Here is a 20,355-nt window from a genome sequence, read left to right as displayed (position 1 = left end):
GGAGAATCGTAGATTCGGTAGCTTTTCCTTAATGACGTGACGGTTCCTGAGGCGGTGGCATCCAGGACCCCTCATCGCTGCACCTTCACCACGTGTCGCCGTTGCGCCTCCCCGCACCGCTTTTTTCCGCCCTTTCCCCTGCTTCCCACCTCCGTTTCCCGCCTCATCTCCGGCAATAAAATACGGCATCTGTCGTTCTCACAACCATATTTAGCTTCCGCCATTCACACCACCACACTTGCCCCCGCAACCACACTCGCTTCTGCCGTTCTCACCACCACACTAGCCCCTCGCAGCCACCTCGCCGTCGCGCCACCTGCCCACCACCTACTCCATGTTGGGCTGCAACGCCCGCACGGCGTGTGCACCTCCGCCTCCGGAGCTAGAGCCTGCGGCGCCGAAGCCAGAGCCTATAGAGATCTACGACCTCAGCCTCGCCGAGGCCAAAATGGCAGAGTTCGTCCTCCTCGACGCGCAATTCTGTGCCGAGGAAGAAGAGTAGCCCGCCGCCAATCCGGTACAAGTGGCGACACTCGAGTCTGCCCACTGGCGCAGGATGACCAGTAGCTCCTCCAATGCGTCATGGAGGTCTCCCACAAGCGGCTGCTTACGGAGGAGGTTGAGCGGCTCCCCATGGAGACCGAGCGGCAGAGGATCCTTGAGATGAACACGCTTGCACCCTCGCCGAAAAAAACTGCCACGAAACTAAGCAGCTCGCCTAGAACAACAAGTTCACCATTGTGCGGCGACTGACGATGATCCAACGCTGAGTCGCTGCTAAGGCCTCATCAGCATTGACGAGCTAGCACAGGCAGTGGTGCGAGCATATGACGGCGGACTAGATGGAGAGGCGGAGGTGAGTGAATGAGAGGATGATGCGGGCGAAGAACGACGACATCCCGCCCGCCGACGGACTGCGAGTAGGGTAGTTGTCTAGTTTAAATTCATCTTTTTAAATTCACGCTTGTAATATATAGCAAAATTTGATTACAAATCTAAATTTATGTTAACTTGCGGGTTTAATTTGTTTAAAAGCCGTTTAGGGGTTGTCGTTGGGCAGAAGCGCTCCTAAAAAACGTGACCGGATGCCGTTTCGAGCACACCGCTGGGATGCTCTTACTTTCATCGCTCAGCGTGCCGGTGATGGATAGATACCGTTTTGACCTTGACTTCCTTCCACCGGCGGAGGAGGAGGTGAATAATCCACCGGCGGACCGTCGTCCGTCGAGGTGACAGCGAGACGAGGACGGAATTCTCCGACGACCCTCGTTTGCTAGCTACTGGATTGGTACAACGTACGCGTCGTGATATCTTCTTGGCAACCATGTTTTTCCTCCTCGCTTCTCAATCTCACCCGGCGATCCACGGTCTTGCCCGTACATGTCTTGGGAAACATACTAATCCTTCCGTCTAGACTCTCCAACTTGTTGTACCCGTACAAGTCCTGGAGCATACTAGTCCCTCTATATCTAGAAATATAGACTCGCACATATCTTCGGAATCGTCATATTCAACAAGAGTTTATCCAATAAATATATGCATTTTCGTGATCATTTTGAGTTACTATTTTTTTCTTTTCTGGAAAATGGTTATCCTTGATAGGCTGATCGAAAAAATCGATTACTCGGATGTCTTCCTCGCTCGCTACCCCCCACCAACAACCCTTGGTGCTAATTACCGCCCTCTACTCCCTTCTCTCTCCTTCGTCAAATCTCTCCCCACGGTTTCCCCACCCTTTCGTCTCTCGTGCGATCCTCGTTCACATCGGGAATGGTAGCCATTGAAATTGACATGTTGATTTTGGGAATGGTTGTTGATTTTGTCTCCATGCCGCAAAGTTGGCATGTTGCGATGGTTCTGGGCGTATGTGAGAATTTTTTTCTCCATGCCACAAAGTTGATTTCTTGTTGTTGCGACGGTTGTTTTATCGTGTTGTATGTGTCTGGTTTTTCTCAAAGATGGTGTAATGTTCAATAGCGCATGCCACAAAGTTGAAATAGGGTACTCAGGCAAATTACAACGAACATCTATTTTTTCCACACTCACGGCGCCCTACCCCATGGCCCCGTGCAAGAAGGGTCATATTTAGAAAAAAAAAATATGGTTCATTTAATACCAAAGTTTTAAAAAGTTAAATAAATCTGTCCATTTTTATGAAAATATGGTACGTCTTTTAGCGTTCTCTCGAACAAAAAATCTGTCCATTTTCACCCTAGGATCAGCGTCTATGATTGCTCGCTCGAACATGCGACGGTACACAAAAAGAAAAGGTTACGCGATCAGTCTTCAGTCATCACTTTGCTTTTCCACGGCGGGCGATCCAAAGTGGGATGAGGCCGTGCAGGAAGCCTTGGATTCCGTGCGTCCTGCGAGAAGGCAGGCTATATTGACTGGCGTGGAGAACTCCCCATGACTAGATGCTACGTACCGCGTCGTGGTCCTATCCGCTGCGCACGAATTGGGTTCCTCCGATGAGATGCTACGAGTCTACGACCTCAATCGTCTGCTCCCCCATCACTTGCGTTTTCCAAAGCTACTCTCCCGCAGTCATTCACTTCGCATGTGGCCAACCCAACTCCTATACACTCCTAGCTGCGCTAGGCAGCCAGCCATAGTGAGGAGTGCGGACGAATAGCGCCCGAGCTGGGGTGATCCGGAAATCAGGATACGGGTTGTGCGGCTATGTTTCGCTGCAGTGGCATTAAATGTTACATTGTGTGTCTGACAAGTACTACTGAATACGGGGTAGGATACATGGGTGAGGCCGTGAGGACGAGGAATATGTGGGTACGCATTGAATGAATCAGTTGTGAAAGTGTTCTATTAAATGAGGAGGGACAAGGTCGACGCACCGTGGAACAGGAACAGGACCTAATGAAGGTGTTCCACTAATATATTCAATCAGCTACAACTATTATAGTACATGCATTTTGGATATGCCTGGTTTTTTCATGCATGTTAGTGGAGAATTTTGTAAGACCTAATAAATTGCTTATTCGTTCTCAGTTAAGATTTCTGTTTACAGTTTGTACCATCGGCAGCGGAATCCTCTCGCACTAAAATTTGGCGCGCTATACGTTACTGCGATCGCGCTGTAAATGCTTGCCGCGCGCTGCGCTTATTCCCCCCCCCCCCCGTCGGACGCTCTATTATGCAGCGCGTGCTCGGGCGTTAAAAACATTCTTTCGCCGGACGCTCCATTATGCAGCGCGTAGCGCAGCGCAAATAACTTTTTGATCATATTTTTCTACGGAATAGATCAAACAAAACACGAAAAATTAACTGGAAATACGAAATATATTTGAAACTTCGACGCTACAATGACATTTTATTTCGAAACTACCCTAAACTATTCGGAGTCCCAGTCGAAATTCGACGAGCGAGTGGTGTCCGACACCGGAGTGGATGTCCACTCGAAGGAGGAGGAGGAGGAGAAGACGATCGTCGACGGGCCGGCGCCGTTTTTCTTCTCCTCCGCCTTCCTCGCGGCCTTCTCCGCCCTCTCCGCCTTCCTCGCCACCGACTTCGCCCGCCGCTCATCGCGATCCGCCTTCTTCTTCTTCTTCGCCGCCGCCACCGCCTTCTCCTCCTCCTTCTTCGCGTAGAAGGCCTCCATCGCGGCGACGTCCTCCGGGAACTGCCGCGCCCACTCGAGGCGGAGGTGCTTGGTTACGGCGCTTGAGCGAACCCTGCGTGAATTCCCGTCAAGGATCGGTGGGGAGGTTATTGTGCCAGAGGTGGGGGTTTCGTTCGATTCGATTGGAGAGGTTTACGACTTCTACAATCTGTATTCATGGGAAAGGGGATCTGGGGTACGATATGGCAAAAGGTGTCTCAATGTTGATCGGGTTAAATGCATGCAAGAAATAGTCTGCGGCTGCTCGGTGAGTACTAATCCATTACAAGCCAGACGGGCGACTCCAAAAATGTGATTAAATAACACGGTGTCTATTTTGTACGAAGCGCTTTCCGTTCAATTTGAACTCCCTTGCTAGATGACACCAACTTATAGTTATTCAAGTAAGTCCTTCGATGATGATACCACAATCTACAACTCTGCCCCATGGGTGCATGGGGCTAACATGCGGCACGGTGTCTCGGTGATATGGTGGCCATGTGCGGCATTTTCGTGTTCCTGATTACCCCTTCCGGAAAAACCCAGTGGCTTCTCCCACTGAGAGGCCGGTCCGTTTGATTGTTAACGGAACTCCCCCCGGTATTGCAAGTGTAGGGGATGTGGTGGAAAATGTCCAGCAATTCGTGTGAGCCTAGGCGGTTCATGTCTCGGGCTGGTGGTCTGAGTTCGTAGTTTTGATGTTGGCTGATACTACTACATTAGTTGGTTTCCCCCATTTACACAGATAATATATATCTCCAAACAAATAGTTTCTCGGGGGTCTTACAGGTGGAATCATATAAAAGTGCTAGGTAGACATGGGAATGGGACCCGAAATAAGCATGAAAAGGTAACTGCTAGCTTGTTCTACATCTATCCATTTAGGGCGATGTCGTCGATCTTGGATGCAACAAGGTGTTCGCTGGGCAGTTGGGACGCATTCCCTTGGATTTTCATGACTTGGTGTAGGAGCATGTGGCGGTGGTTATTTATATTGTCCTGACAAAAAAATGTTGGTGATTGGAAGAAAAAAAACATGTTATGGATGAAAAAGTGGCATGCTGCTGGGTGTGGGGTGCAGTAAAGGCAAGGTAGCTTATTTCACCTTTGAAACTCCGATCTTCATGTCGGTGCCACCGAAATTCTTCACAAAGAATGTTGTGCATAATCCTAATTCATCCCTATTTTTTGTGCAAAAGTGAAAAATAAGGGGTATGCTCCCAACAAATCAATCAGAAATGAGGGTAGGTAATTGGCTTGAGAAACAATTTGTACCTGCTGTAATGGGTGTCCATTAATATTGGATATTTCTTTGACCAGCCATTCTCATCAACTGGCCAGACGGTGAAGGTGTTGAGGCATTCGAAAAGAGACTTGTGCAGCTTGTCGGGTTGCTTGGTCCAGGATCGATTCCACCAAACCGCGTACAGGTTCCCGACCTACCGCGTAGCACTGTTGCTTTCGACATTGCATCCGAGTTTTTTCACACGGTGATGGTGGTTGGCTCTGCCGTCTAGCGTATTGTCCAGATGCTTTACTACAGCTCCTACGGATACAGACCGTGACGTCAGCGAATGATACCAACGGTTTGATTCAGAGTAGATATCCAGATCACTCTAGCTCGGGCGTAGAAGGGAGTTTTCGCCATAGTGACAAGTTACTCTAGCTAGGGCGTGTTTGTTTACTCGTACCGATTTCGCGCGCGAATAAAAATGCAACTTCGAATTCATGATCTACAACCAGTTTGGCTGCCAATATTTTTTTTTCCTCTACATTATGGCCCAAGCTAAGCCACATTCGTCTAGTTGTTTGAAATTTGCGTTTCAGCTAATTGCCAATAGTTACATGCGCGCATTTCCCTGATAGGGTTACCTCCTGTGTTATGTGGTGAGCTTCTCCAGCATATATAGAGAACACGCCGACAAATGTGTTTCATGCAATTCCACTTCAGGAAACAACTAATATAGCACATAATCGGTAGGGCTAATATAGTAGTAGCGGTGAAACGTAGTGATGACATTGGTGTTGCACCACGAGTTCACGGACAACTTCTCGTGATGCAACAAAAATTCATCACCTGAGAGGTTATTCATATATACCGCATCAAATATCGGGAAAGGACTGAACGAAACGCTCCTCGCGTCGCACCCCTGGCGACGCTGGGAGCGAACCCTGACGCCGCCACCGCCAGAGGCTCGCCTGCGCCGCTGCCGCTAGCCACTGCCGCGGTGGCGGCGGGCCTCATCTCCAAAGGAAGTGAGGGGGTCCCGTGTTCGTCTAGCTGGGGGAGGCCGGCCCGTGTGGGGCGTCGCCGGAAGGGAAGAGGGAGCCAGGGCGGCGGCCCTGGGGCTCCGCCTGCTGCGGCGGCAGAGATGATGCGAGGCGGGGCGTTGCAGAATGCGGCGGCGCGAGCGTGGCGCTGCGTAGAGGTGGTGGCCGGGGCGGGCCGTTCCGGGCCCGATTTGGGCCGCGGCGGGCGGGCACGGCGGCGGCGCTGGTTGCTGTGCTCTTGGCGGCCGCGACGCAGGGCGGAGGCTCCGGCTGCTCAGGGCCTAGATTTGGTCTTGGCGGTGAGGGCGAGCTGCGGAGTTTTGGTGGGCGGCCACATTGCTTCGGCGCTCGGCCTGCTGCTCCATCTTACTTCACGGTCGGGTCGACCTCCGGGTGAAAGCTCTGCACGCGACTTCGGTCCGTGCCAACGATGGCGGCGCCTCCGGGCGTCGTTCTCCTTCTTGTTGGCGTCGTTGTGGATTCTCTCGATTCCGACCGACGTGAGGGGTTCTAGAAGCTCCGGGTGAAAACCTAAGCTCCGTCGGGAGCGAGCGACGGCAACGGACGCGTTGCTACCTTGTTGGAGGCGTCGCCTTGGAGCTTTCTAGTCCTCGCGGTGCGGTTGGTTCGTGGTGGCTGGGTGAGAGGTCTCTGTGGCTAGGGAGGTGGAAGCTGGGGCGGCGGCCCCGGACGGCGGTGGTGTGCCGAGGCGGCGGCCTCGAGCCTCTTTGCAGCGACGGTCATATGGGGCTTGACTGTGGCGTTGCGATTGTTTGGGTGGCGGCTTGGAGCTGCGCGGGCAGCGAGTTCGTCGACCTGGCTGGATCGACTTCGGGCAATGCGATGGTCGATCTAGCTGTTACGTCGGGGCGGCGGCCCCGAAGGCATGGTGCTTGGGTGGTGACTTGGAGATCTGTGTGGACAGCGAGGATGTCGACCCGGCTGGTTCGTCTCCGGGCAATGCGGAGGTTGTTGTGGCTTGTAAGTCGGGGCGGCGGCCCCGAAGCTAGAGGTGTGTTTTCTTGGGTTGGTGGCCGCGTTGTGTGGATGACGAGCCCCTCGTTTGTGCAGTTTTTCGTCTCGGTTTTCCTTATAAACCGGGCAATGTATGGTTTTTGGACCCGGTTTCCCTTATAAACTGGATCACTCTATGCACAACACTCTTTCTATCTAATCGGGCGGCAGGTATCGACTGCCTTGAACTCAAAAAAAAAAATCGGGAAAGAAGGTGGAGAGAGCAAATGGCCATGCAATGATATTCTTCCTCCAAATTAGGCAGGACCTATATATCAGTCAGTGGCAGATATCTGAGCGGCAGCATTCACAACTCTAAGCTTTACGACATGTCGGGTGAGTTTTCCTTCTACTACAACACAAATCAACACACCGGTTTTCCTACATTTGAAATCAACACCCCTAGTGCCGTGTATGTGTTCATGGCAAGGGCTACAGTGTGCAACATTTCACCGGTGTGAGGCGAGGAGGGCGCAGCCATCTGGGGGTCGAGATTAGGCAAAGACACAAGGTTACCTAGGTTCAGCCTCCCCAGAGGGTAAAATGTCTACTTCCTGCTTGATTGTATTGATAGGAGAGATTACAATGGGAGAGTGCTCAGGGGTCTCGGCTATCGACGATGATCTAGGATTTGAAAACTAGAGATTCGGATCGTTTGGAAAAACGTACAGATATTTGCGGGAAGGATGAAGTAAATCAGAATAGAGGGAATAGGTGGCCAGGCTTTCCTTTTCACTAGCCATCGGTGGCAGTACGGGCCTCGTGATCTTAAGTGTGTCAGGATGCGCTCAGCTTTCTGCACCTTGATGAGGCTCTGAAAAAAGGACGCCTCGAACGGAACAGGTGTTTCCAAGGCGTGCTGCTGTTCTTCGTCCTTTGGGAGTCCGGGTTGAACCACGCAGGCTCCTTGGGCGGGTCCATGTGTCCTGCCCAGCGGCACGGCCAGAGCTGCCCATGCCTTCCGGCGCCTCCGCTCGACACAGGTCCAGAAGCCTCCTTGCACTGGAATACCCGTCATGGGTCCATCGAGTACGGGTAATATAGTGCTACGAGTTCGTGTACAACAAAAAAAATGTGCTTAGTCGAGGGAGGTCGTGTTTTGGCTTATAGTTGCATATGAATATCTTACTAAAAATACATAAAAACAAAATTTAAAATATTAAAAAATTCTAAAATAACATTTCGTTTATAAATCTAGATATTTTATGGTCGGAAGAATTAACATTTTATGCGACATGTGTAAAAAAAATATAATATTACATATGCTAGAGCATCAAAAAATGTTTTTTACATGAGACACAAAATATGTTCATTTTTCGCGAAAACTTTTGTACGAACATAGAATGTGTAGATGTATATGCGACATTTTATTTCATAATTTTTTATATTAAAAAATTATATTTTTACACAATTGGTTCATATGCATCCATGAGCCGAATTGGATTTCTCCTTGGCCAAATAGTACTGCCGATTTCAAACGCAGGAGAAAAATATGTACGCTTCATAGTGGCCACAAACAAACCTCCTCCGAAATGTGGAATGTGAGAGTTTATGCTAGACAACATAAAAAAATGCCGTGCAAGATCGGCATCAACTAAAATCACTGCATAAATTTAGTGTATTTCAGCGACTTCGGTTTCTATTCAGAGCCAAACGATCAAAATTTTCTCTCAAAATTTATGAAAAGTTTTAAAAAATCAAAGCTATTTTTATAATTTATTTGGCTTCTTGTGTACAACTCTAAATGTCTGAGTTTTTTTTACCGTCAGGTAATTCATTTAGCGTCTACCGATATTACTGAAATCAAATGATTTTCAATGAAATTCCACTGAAAATGATTTCGATGGACGCAAGTAACAACCGGAGATGCGCGAGGACTTCTAGGGGGACTTGTATACGATCTCTACTTTATGTGAGATCTTAGGATAAACACATAAAAATCATATTTAGAGATTGTGAAAAAATCTAAAACTTTTATACAACATACCCACGGGGCTGTTTTTCTACAAGTCCAAGAAACTTTTTCTTCAAATTCGACCTACAGTTGGATAAACAAAAAAAGATAAATTGTACTGTCAATAGTGTCAGTTTTGGGTGAACAATATTCCAAACTATTTACACCTAAATTTATCTTTGAATGAATTCTAGTTTTTACCCTTTAGTTGTGCATTTGTGACACATATTATCCTATATAGTGGAACTTCTACCAAATCATCCCATTTAGGAGAATTTAGACATGGTTTAGCTCCAATTTAGCATTTTGCTTGCTATTGTTATATAGGATAGGCATGATAGATCGATGTGGAGCGATAAAATATGTAAACATGAGGGCCTCATGGACAATTATGTACAAACTTTTTAATCCATATGTTTCATTTCTCACCATCGTCTTGATATTTTTGGACCCCGATCATCACCTAACACCTTGCTCAATGGACACGTATATGAAAACAAGGGTCCAAAACTTTTAAAATGGGTAATCTACACGAATTTTCAGTCTACGAGGTAATTAGTGTCACAAATACATAATTAGAAGGTAAAAAATGGAATTCACTCTATCTTTTTTAGCTCTCTAGGTGTAGGTCGAATTTGAGGCAGCAAATTCTTGACGTTGCATATATAACATTGATGTGTATTGTCAATTTTCTTTAGAATATTTGAACATATTTTGTCTTCAAAAAAAGTGATCTCACAGATTCTATATAATCGTAGATTCTACCTAAGTCGTGCCCAGGACTTTCGCCCTTTTGACCTTTCGTATTAGAAGCTGGAGTAGATTCGACTGCACTTGCTTGCTAGACGCGGAGAACATTTGACAATTTTGGCTGCCTTCTTTCTCAACGACCAAATGGGAGGACTGATGATTTGATACCTCGTCGTACGAGCAATTGCAGCCCATCGTTCTGCACTTAATCATGTCATCGGATCGGCATATGTATCCGCGAGCGATTTGGCGACGTAAAAGCACATAAAACTTGGCTGGAAACCAAAATTAGTTGGGAATATGTAGCCACGGTATCGAGATCTGGAGGGTGAGATAGAATGAAAATGAGAGAAAAGGCACCTACGCAAGGTCCACTCGAACAACTCAAAAGCCATGCATGGTCAAAATGCGTGCAACTTGGAGGCGATTTAGTGTTAATTAGATAGGGCACAGAATCGGAAAGCGCCCACGTTGTGAAAACAAAGAAAAGCGGTGTGCTCTCATTTATTAGTCATTTCACCAAATTAAGTTAAAAAAAAGTCATTTCACCAAATTTGCTTGTCATGAAAGAGAGAATACAAACGCTCATTTATAGGACGAAATTAAGGTGGGCTGGGCGTAGAGGTTAAAAAACGAAATGGGGTATTTAGAAGGGCTCTAAACGTAGAACAAATGGTGAAGATGGCTACATTTAGATCGACATCTCATGGATGTGCAACTTTCTCGACATGAAGATGTGTTTGTTTAGAAGTTAACGAGTTACGCTAATTTTCTGGTCAAGTCTCTTATTTGGATCATTTGAATGGTCATACCGAGTATCTTCATAAGTATAAAGATTATGATTTTTATGAGGTTTTTAATAGAAAAAGATCTTCACTAAAGATAATCTAGCAAAACGCAATTGTCATGGTAATATAAAATATTGTTTTTATTCCAAGACGAGCCAATCCAACATCTCTTCATAGATTGTCCTCTACTCCCTTCGTTCACAATTACCTCCCACTCTAGGTTTAGTCAATTGACGCATTATTTGAGAAAAAAAATCAATAACTAGAATATAACACCTGTTGTATTATTATCGTCATAAGGTGTATTTTTCATATTATATACATTTTTTGAATTATGGATATTGATATTTTTCTTTTATATTTTATCATATGTACCTTAATTTTATTTTGACTTTGACTAAACCCAGAACACGAAGTAAATAAAAATGAAAGGAGTAGCAAAAATTATTTGGAGTATTGTTCATATGAATTTCAATATTTTTCACCCCCACTAATATAACGAATATGTTCGGTAATTGGTTGCATGGTGTTTGTAAAAAAAGGTAAAGTTCAAACTCGGGTGAGAGTTTGTGATTTACTTTGGACTATATGGAATACACACAATGATTTTATCTTTAACAAAACGAATAATCTTTCTTTTATGCTATTTATTCCGCGGGCTACACACTGGATCCATATGTAGTCGTTTCTTCAGCCGGAGGATCTGCAGTTAGGAAAGGTTCATGCTAGACTTTTCTTTTTCAGTGGTTGATTCATGTATCCTCTGTAACCCATGAGCTGTAAACCATTGAACAAGTAATAATAAGTTAATAGAAGATCGCATGCATCATTTGATGCAGAGGCCCGGGGCTTTCCCCTCGATAAAAAAACAAACTCTCATATACAAACTTAAGCAAGTGATTGATTGAAATCCAATATCGCCATGGTGTGACATTTATACGGGAATTTTCGAATTGTTTGGCAAACATGCAAATTTTACGAAATCCTTGCGAGTATAAGTGCCGCTGCACCCAATTATACAAAAAGGGATAGAGATGTATGCTAGATATGATGCGATCACATATGTGGTGATTGGTGCTCATCAGTGTTAACAAGAATATGGTGCATGGTATATATGCATGTGCTGCCTTTAAGTTAGCAAGGAAGGGCTAAAATCACGCGTCAATTAGGGTGTACAGGGACCTCGTTTTGCCCAAAAAGAAGTACTAGACCGATTCTGATTTTATACGACCCAATCTGTTGTGCTCGGCCACTTCAATTGGGGACTGGAATCAAAACCGGGCTGTCGTTGCAAGTTCTTGGTTCATGTGCCTTTCACGGCGGATTTGCCAGTCGACAGAACCAAATCATGCTTCATCTTCATGATTTGCCAGTCGATTCAGCAGCTCAAGCTTACTAGTTACTGCAAAATTCACACGGAGACGGTCATGTCCAGGATGAATATGTTCGACGCATGCACATCGCCTGCCCTTCCACTTGGTGAAAGCTCTAGCCAATGGCATAAGCACATACACTTCCTGGTTGACTCGAAAGAAATAATAATCCATTAGGCATGTGCATATCTGAATTCGCATGTCTGTGTCAAGCATGCGTACGTCATGCGGTTAAGATTTGAAGAAGTTGGCGAGATTGATTTTTTTTTCGTGGTCACTCGTCGGTTGTGTACTTAGCATCTTAGCTAATGGATGTGATGCGCGCGTGCTGCAGTTGAAGCCATTTTATCTACATTTTCTAACAGCCGGCCGGTAAAATAATGTGTTGTAAGTACCGTCATGTCCTCAAATTAGCAATGTTTAGCTGACGGGTGTCTTGGATTACGTGCACCGAAGCATGTCGGAGTAGAAAATGGGAGGTTGTGGCTCGTGACGACCATCCCCAGCTAGTTGATCAAGGCCATGTCTCGAAAAAGAACATCAAGTGTCGAGCGTAGACTGGCCGGAACCATCTGTTAAAAAGTGTGGTTGCTAGGTAACTCAAATCTAGCAATAGTGTAGATTATCCTCCTGAGGTAACTCAAACCTAGCAATAGTGTAGATTATCCTTGGCTGAGGCCTGAGGGTATCATCACCTCACACTCTTGTACACTGATCTCCTATGCTACTGGTAGTTGTTTACCAGCAAGTGTATAAAATTGCACGGGTAAGACTCCGGTCGAAAACGATTGGTCACTTGACTACAACACAAATGGCCTATCAACGCCTCCATGAACTGTCCATTTTAAAATTGGAAGAGGAATTATGCATTTTAGAACAGCATTGACTCTCCAAAGGAGAAGAAGTGACATGGAAGAAGAGATCGATGGAACAGGTCAACTATTATCCAAAAGAGGTCTTAATATATATAAGTTGGAATCAGTGGAGGCAGCCGTCATCTCGATGCGTTGGCATGTTCCTGGCTCCTAGTAGAACAGAATGCGGACAAAGGTAGTGCCGGTGCGGGTGCTGCAACCAGCCAACCACAGCAATGGCGTCTACTAGTAGACGTTGCTGTGTTGCTTCTTCTGCTTGGATTTTGCGATCCACCTAGAATTTTGATGTCTCCATTGCCATTGATTTTGCGATCCAAAAGTCACTTGCTCGTCAGCTCCCTCGTCGTTTCTGCTTCAGAAAAGAAGTTTATCACACAATGGTGGTCGGTGTAATTTTAGTTGCATCTTCAGTTCCGACGGGAGCGGATAATTTTTCTCGAGGCTCTCTGCTTGATGACTTGCAGTCTTACAGCATGTAAACATTCCGTAGTTTTTTTTTGAGAAAAGATCAGGCTGAAAAAAAAAAAAAAAAAACTACGAGAAAAGCTTTATCCATTCCAAGTATCCACGTGCATACTACACCAAAAGGGATTGCAACGGGTGAAAGAGGAGCCCAGCATGCTTCTCGACACCAATCTGAAGAAGGTTACAGAGGAACAAAGTTCATCAGCATTCTGCAGAACTGTACTGAACCACCATTTCCTCCATTGATCTTTTGATCTAAATTATTCTGCACTGTACTACATTCGGTAGCAGCAGGGAAGAGCTTATACAGTGATTACACCTCAAGGCTATACACTCCCTCGGTCAACAGATAGGGGAGTACAAAACAATAACCGGAAAAAAAAAAGCTATTCAGGATCATTTCTGTCCAACCTAGAGGCTAGAGCTATCAATTGAAAGGGAGAAGCCAACAATCATATTGCCGAGAGCAAATCAAAGGGAGTACAGACCGGCATCACAGCCAAGTGAACTCGTACATACAATCATCAAGGTCCTCGCGCAGATCCTCTTTGGTTCCTGCACAGCACGTCCACCTATCAACGTTGTGTTCAGAAGATTGCACAATGTTTATACAGATTGAGGAGAGCTTGCAGTAAGGATTTAACCTAGAGCTTGCAGTAAGAGATGCAACTTGTGTGAAGCTTCAAGACACATCAAAGGACTTGTAGGAAACAATAATGCTTACCAAGAATGTCCAATGGACTGCAATATAGCCTGTAGAGATAAACATCAACCTAGACCTTCATGTCAAAAATTGGATGCTAGCCGTCCATCCCGCCATCTTTGTCTTCATCATAATCTCCGAATTCATCTTCATCGCTAGATTCATCGAAATCGTCTTGGTCCTAGACACGTCAAACAAGTGAATGAATTATATGGTGGTTATAAAACAGGTAGTATCAGATTTAATAGAATTGATACCTCATCGTAGCTTGCAGACATTGCTGCATTGTCTTCATTTTCTGAATCTGATCCATCCTCGTCCTCTTCATCGTAGTCCTCCATACCCTATTTTATTTCAGGTGACGTCTGGAAATTATTAATCAATGGAAGAGATGTACTATGAACTCCGATAGGATATAATACTACCTCTGTCCATAAAAGGACGCCGGAAATTTGTTTAAATTTGGATGTATCTAGACACTCTTTAGTGTATAGATACATTTGAATTTTGACAAATCTTCGACATCCTTTTGTGGACGGAGGGAGTACTAGTTTGAGCACAGTTATTTGCCTCATTGATTCTAGTATTATGGATTTTATGTTGCGTCAAAACTATTGCAAATACACAAGTGAATATGAACGTAGGTTGAAGCTAGAGTGGAAGTCTGCTGGACTGCTTATTATCTGCTACTGCCTTGCTACAAAGTGACAAACAATAATTACGTGCCCTTTTACAACTACTAGTAAAATGCACGTGCTTCGCACGTCATGGATAACTCAAGGCAACATAAGATCCAATTTAGAAATCGAATGGGCATAGTTACGGCATACATTCAATACATACATTGATATGGTCGATCATATGTAGGGACAAATGTGTGGCCACACTTTCAAGTAAGTGGCTTAGGAACACGCCGAACAGTTGTGTTTCAAAAGAAGGCCCATGCTTAGCCGACTAAATTTTCACCGAACTTTGTCATCCTCACAGTCAGGGAAGAAACTGGATCAGATGAGATTTTGCTCTTACCACATCTGTGTTGTACGATGAGCTTGGGCTAGACGCGGTCGTTCGGTGGGAGGATGGGAACGGGCTAGAGAAGGAAGGCGGTGAGTTCATCCGATGTCCGAAGCTAGAGGAGGAAAGTTCTTGGGACGGCTTGAGACGACCGCGAGTGGCAGAGGTCTCGGGATAGAGTCACTTCGGTCCACCCCACCCCTTCCCATGTTTCTCTAGATGGCTCTGGCCACATTTCAGCTTGCAATTGTTCTGGTCCCGAGACTCTCGCATGGGGAGCAGATATGGCGAGACCACGACTTAATTTTTTTACTGTAACGACAAATGTAATTTTTCTAGATTTTTTTTGGGACAAAGCATCCTTGACTTTATTGACTCAAAATGTTTACAGGAGTATTAACTTCAACTGAAATGGACATTGATGCATACAAAACGTAGTTGTTCTAGTCGATTTGGTTAGTCAAAGGGAAACAGATAGATTTTGGTCCAGCTATCATTTTTCAGGTTGCTTGCATTGTGGGCCGTAACGCCACATCATGCTAGCTCAACCAGCCAAAAGTATCCAAAGAGCCCAGTCCAAGCGTCACACTAAACCGCATCTGTTCTAGAAAAAAACAAATCGCATCTTCCTACTGTATCGTTGAGCACCGTATTGAGCAGGGGAAAGAAAATCCCCAAATCTAGAAGATGTTCTCGCATCTTCCATCTCTTCGTCCTCTCGCTGTCTGCCGCCGCGATTTCCTCGCCGGCAGGCACCTTCTCTTCCGTATCCGGACGCTGCGCGTCCTTCCACTGGATCTAGAAGATGTTCGCGCATCCTTCCACTGGAGCAGGAAGAGCCTCACTCAGTCACTCGGTGCTCACGCGCCCCCTTCGGTCGGAGCTAGAAGAGGCCAGGCAGAAGGGCCCCCTCGCTGCCTGGGTCGACATCTTCCGTCGGAGCGGGAATATGCCCCCTCGTCGGTAGGTTCAGGCTTCCGCCGCATGCGACATATGGAGAGTCAGGGAATCAGAGGCTCTCTCCCGACCTCAGTCCGCATCTTCCGCAAGTTCCAGTCGGCCTTTCAAATCCGGTTACGGCTGCCCACGTCCGCCTGTTACAGCCCAATCCGTGCGCCGCCGGTCCTTGCCGAGCTATCGGCGACCACTTCGCTCTTCAGCCAGCTCCACCTCGACCATGTCATGTTCCCACGCTCTCTGCTCTGATCTACTCATGTTGGAACATTGGCTCTCGAAACATCACTGGTGAACCTCTTTTCCACATAAGGAGGATGGGAGTAAGCATAGACGGCTCTAGAATATTGTGGACGCATGTACCATATACTGTGCATGGCGAATCCAGTTGTTCTCAGCCCTTGGATTTAGGAGACCAATGGCTGAAATTGATGGTTTGGAACCAATTCAAAACTGGTACATTATATAGGGGTATAGATAAACAAAAAAAACTAAAGTAAAGGATAGTTAGCCAGTTATGTGCAGAGGGTGTATGGACTAACATAAGAATATCGTGGTAATGGACATACAAACTATTTTGTTGTATAGAAAAATTACATACCAAATCACGCTTCATTTGCTTCATATTGCTTTCCAGTTGATCTATATGCTGGCTGAGGGCCTGCACAAGTAGTCATGAGTTCAAAGGAAATCATAAGTTAACACTTATGAAAACCCAATATAGAGAAATTCCACTTTTCTCACAGTGAAATTACCTCATGGCGTTGCATTGCCACCGCCCGTTTCAATGCCTTGGCCTTTGTTAACAGATTTCTCGGCCTTATGTTAATAGGCCTCCGATAGTTCTTTCCACGGTAAAAAATAAGTGCATGACCCTTGGGAACTCTTTCGATTGCAACTAGTATACCACCACTCTCATACTGTAGAAGTCGTGCTGTCTCCTCAACAAAGGCCAAGGTCTTTTGTTTTGTAATCAATTTGACAACTTCCCTGTGCTTCCAGTGCAAGTGCATATTTTCAATGACACCATCAAAGACACCACGGATTCCTAACATACATAAGAAGAATAAATGAGATACTCAATATTAGTGGTTAAGCATGTTCTGAGGTGATCGTTCAAGAAACTTACCAACAGGCAAATATGCTCTCATTTTCAAACCAATTCTACGGAAAACAGACCTTTCCTCATCTGTAATCATTTCTCGGTCATCAGATGGGTTTGCGAGGATCATAGAAGCTTCAATCTTTTGTAATAACTTCCCTGCTCTATGTATTTTTGCCTGGGCCTACATATTTAAAGAAGAAATAACTAAGAAAACACGATGATGTCATGTTTGCATTCCTATGAAAAGGAAAGTGAACTCAACCACATAATTATAAGAGCAATAAGAAAATTCAGCCAATACAATGATATGCAAGATTGAAATGAGATATTCCAATTTTATTGGAAGCCTATTTTGCCTTCTGAAGTTATAGTTATCTAAGGACAACATATATAAATTGCTTACAATAGAAAACTTGTGTTCAAGTCTTCTGAAAAGCTTTTCCTTTTCTGATCTTAAAGCCGCTTCTTTCATTTTTTCTTGCTCCCTGGAAGTTACATCTCTTCCCCAACGGGCTTGCGCCTCCTGAAATTCAGCAAGAGTTCCCACGAGAGCATGCCCATCAAGACCATCGTCCGGAGAGTGTGCAATGGAAATGCATCTTCTCTGCTCCTCCATACTCTGGATATCTTTTGTTAGCTCCTCTCTTTCAGCCAAGGCTGAGGCAACGGTTGTTGGGAGGAAGTCTTTTCCCCGATATATTACAATGTAATATTTATTTCGAAGAAGCAGGGTACCCCCTGTTAGGTTCTGGACATGCAAAATTGGGAAGACATTAGCAAATGCATGAGAGCTTGTAGAAGTTAAACCAATTATAGTGGAATGGAAATGATTTGATTTTGAACTGGATTCAAACATTAACATGGGAATATATCGCTGAAGTGTGCAAGTTCTCCACAATGCTCTTAGTAAGAGGACTTTATTTGTACAGGATCCAGAAAGCAAGGTATATCATGTGTGGCACAATTTCGCTACTGATGTTTTACAATCCAGTAAGTCTTAGACATGGGTTGACAGTAAGGAAATCAGTTTCACAAGACAGGTAAGATAAAAATGAACTCACTAAAACAGGTCAACTACAGCCTTTTAGCAGCATTTATTCATTTAATATTTTCTAGAGTGTGGTGGTCCTTTTAGCAACTCCAGATATTGCTTTGATAGTAAGGAAATCAATTTCTTAAGACTGGCAACACACAAAAATGAACTTGCTAAAACAGGTCAACTAAAGGCTTTTAGCTGCATTTAATCATTTTTAACAGTATTTACATGATAGTCATTTGGGATTCAGCTTAGCTACTAAGGGAATAAAATAGTTGGACAAGAACCAGATTTTTTAAGGTCCCTTGTATAACTTTCACGAGGGAACAACAGCAACATTGTATTCAAACCTTTATTTCTTCTGACATGAGCTTATTGTTTGTATTCTGGATTCCACGTTTGACAGCTATTTTCACCACCAAACTCTTCTCCCAAAGCTTAACAATAGCTGCGGCCAAGCCTTGATGATTCCGGTTTCTCCCTTCAATGAAAGTTACGAAGCTATAAGCAGGTGATCAATGCCAACAGTAAGAGCTATGCCAGGGAAACGATATTCACAGTATCAAAAAGCAATACCTAGAGCAAAATGACAAGGGAGGTTCCTCGCTAACTTGCGCAAATTAGTCAGCTCCGTGTTGGTAAGGGATGTGCGCATTCCAGTCGGGAGAAGTCTAAATGGCGCTTTGTAACCTGGAATTGCTTGAGGCAGCAAGTCGGCATCCACCGGTAAGATTCCCGTCCCCCACCAATCCACGAAACGAGGGCCCAGCTCATCAAGCATTTGATTGAACTCCAGCTCGTCCTCTGTCATGTCATCTGTGTTGTGTATATCCAACCTGGATACGTTATCACGCTGGGCAGTTAAACCCTTCGGCTGGTTATCGTCCTCACCGGTGCCCGAGGCATCTGGGATGAACAATGCTGTATCTTCTGCGTTCCGTGGTGACGAGGTACCATCAGAAGTTTGAGATTTCACAGGCCTTGTGTAGTTGTTCCCTCGGTACACAACCATCACACTCCCGGCCCTCCATATGATCAAGCCTCCTGTACGCCGCTGATCAACAGAAACAAACACCGGCAAGGAATTTACAGACTAGCACAAGCTCAATTGCCACAACCGACAACTAAACTGAACACTGCGAGTGCCACATTGTTGGATAGCAGGGGCATTACCTCGACGAGCTCATGGGCAGTCTTCATGTCGTGGGCGAGGTCCTCGTGGAACTTGAGCCGGACGAGCTCGGACTTCCTCCAAGCGTCGTGGATCTTCTCGGTGACGGCCTGCGTGACGCCGGCCTTGGGGACGGTGACGCGGTCCCGGAGCTTCATGCCCAGGCCCCGCAGGCGGCGCAGCTCGGCGTCGTCCATGGTGAGCTCGGCGAGCGAGGGCGCCTTGACCCTCTTCCTCTTGGCCCCGTCCGCGTCCTCGCCCCTCCCGCCGTCGCTCTCCTGGTCCCTCTCCCACGGGAGCGCGGCCTCGTCGAGGCCGGCGGCGGCGAACTGGCGGTCGGGCCGCGCCCAGCTGCGGTCGAGCAGGTCGCCGAGGCGCTCCCTGCCGTCGAGTGGGGTGGTGGCCGCGGAGGCGGAGGGCTCGTCGTCGTCGGTGCCGAGGCCGAGGTTGCGGAGGCGGTGGACGATGCGGTCGATGGAGGTGGTGGGGGAGGGCCCCGCGGAGGGGGCGGGCGGGGGCGCGGAGGGGTCGGCTGGGGCCCACTTCTGCATCCATGGCGCGCCGCCGCCGCGGGAGGGGGCGGGAGGGGCGCGGTTGGCGCCGGAGGAGGAGGCGGAGGCGGCGGTGGGAGAGGCGGAGGAGCGGGAGGAGGAGAGGAGGCGGAGCGGGAGGAGGTGGAGGTGGGGGCGGGAGGCGAGGCGGAAGGAGTGGTGGAGGGGGAGCTCGGAGAGCGCCATGGCGGTGGTGGAATTGATGTGGGGGGTTTACCGCGGTGGCGCCATGGATGGGGGTGAGAGAAAGAGAGAGGTTTTGGGACTGCTTTGGTGGCGGATAAGGTAGTGAAGGAGAAAGGGAAACAAACGAGTTGGGATATTTCTTAGCGGGTTTGGGCTTTTGGATTTTATAAACGGGTTTAAGCAAGATCTTTCCATCTTAAACGTCTTTTTTTTATTCAAAAGAATATAAGAAGATGAACTTTTAATACAGTATTTCAATTTTTACAACAAAACAACCAATGCAAATTCTTTTCACTTGCAGGAAATCTTGCATGAATTCTTCTTATTTTCTTTTTTTAAAACGGAAGCAAAAAAATTGCGTCATCTATTAATTAAGAAGAGAGTGTTCAGTTTTTAAGAGAAACCCGAGAGAAAACCTACAACAACAGGACCAATCCCACACAAACCAAGTCTAACAAAGACCCGAACAACATGGTTGCACCCACACTAGCCAACACAAAGGATCATGAGGCGACACAAACGAACTTCA

General features: G+C 46.2%; 1 protein-coding gene across 2 annotated transcripts; it reads right to left on the bottom strand.

The window, feature by feature from the left end:
• Positions 1 to 13,537: 13,537 nt before the first annotated feature.
• On the bottom strand, positions 13,538 to 19,907 carry LOC124707175 (CRM-domain containing factor CFM3, chloroplastic/mitochondrial). Of its 2 annotated transcripts, none has more exons than XM_047238836.1 (10): positions 19,092 to 19,907; positions 18,495 to 18,972; positions 18,269 to 18,399; positions 17,286 to 17,630; positions 16,907 to 17,063; positions 16,533 to 16,825; positions 16,379 to 16,438; positions 14,067 to 14,153; positions 13,831 to 13,990; positions 13,538 to 13,678 (listed from the first exon to the last, which is right to left on the bottom strand). In XM_047238836.1, the coding sequence occupies exons 1-9, from the start codon at positions 19,824 to 19,826 to the stop codon at positions 13,907 to 13,909; spliced, it is 2,370 nt and encodes a 789-aa protein (XP_047094792.1). In that variant the 5' UTR covers positions 19,827 to 19,907; the 3' UTR covers positions 13,538 to 13,678; positions 13,831 to 13,906. The 2 variants fall into 2 exon arrangements, with proteins under 2 accessions (XP_047094792.1, XP_047094791.1); XM_047238835.1 differs by having other exon boundaries at positions 13,538 to 13,661; positions 19,092 to 19,906.
• Positions 19,908 to 20,355: the final 448 nt, after the last annotated feature.

The sequence above is a fragment of the Lolium rigidum genome, chromosome 4 (genome assembly GCF_022539505.1).
Source record: "Lolium rigidum isolate FL_2022 chromosome 4, APGP_CSIRO_Lrig_0.1, whole genome shotgun sequence".
In the NCBI taxonomy this organism is placed as follows: domain Eukaryota; kingdom Viridiplantae; phylum Streptophyta; class Magnoliopsida; order Poales; family Poaceae; genus Lolium; species Lolium rigidum.
Note: the sequence above shows the minus strand (reverse complement) of the source record. Positions and strands in the feature narration are given on the sequence as shown.

Bases quoted from the DNA above. Each gene is read 5' to 3' on its own strand.
- LOC124707175 (XM_047238836.1), bottom strand. From the start codon at position 19,826: ATGGCGCTCTCCGAGCTCCCCCTCCACCACTCCTTCCGCCTCGCCTCC. The intron at 18,400-18,494 runs GTATTGCTTTTT...CTTTCATTGAAG, and splicing joins CCCTTGTCATTTTGCTCTAG to GGAGAAACCGGAATCATCAA. The intron at 14,154-16,378 runs GTATGTAATTTT...GAAATAAAATAG, and splicing joins AGCAAATGAAGCGTGATTTG to GGTATGGAGGACTACGATGA.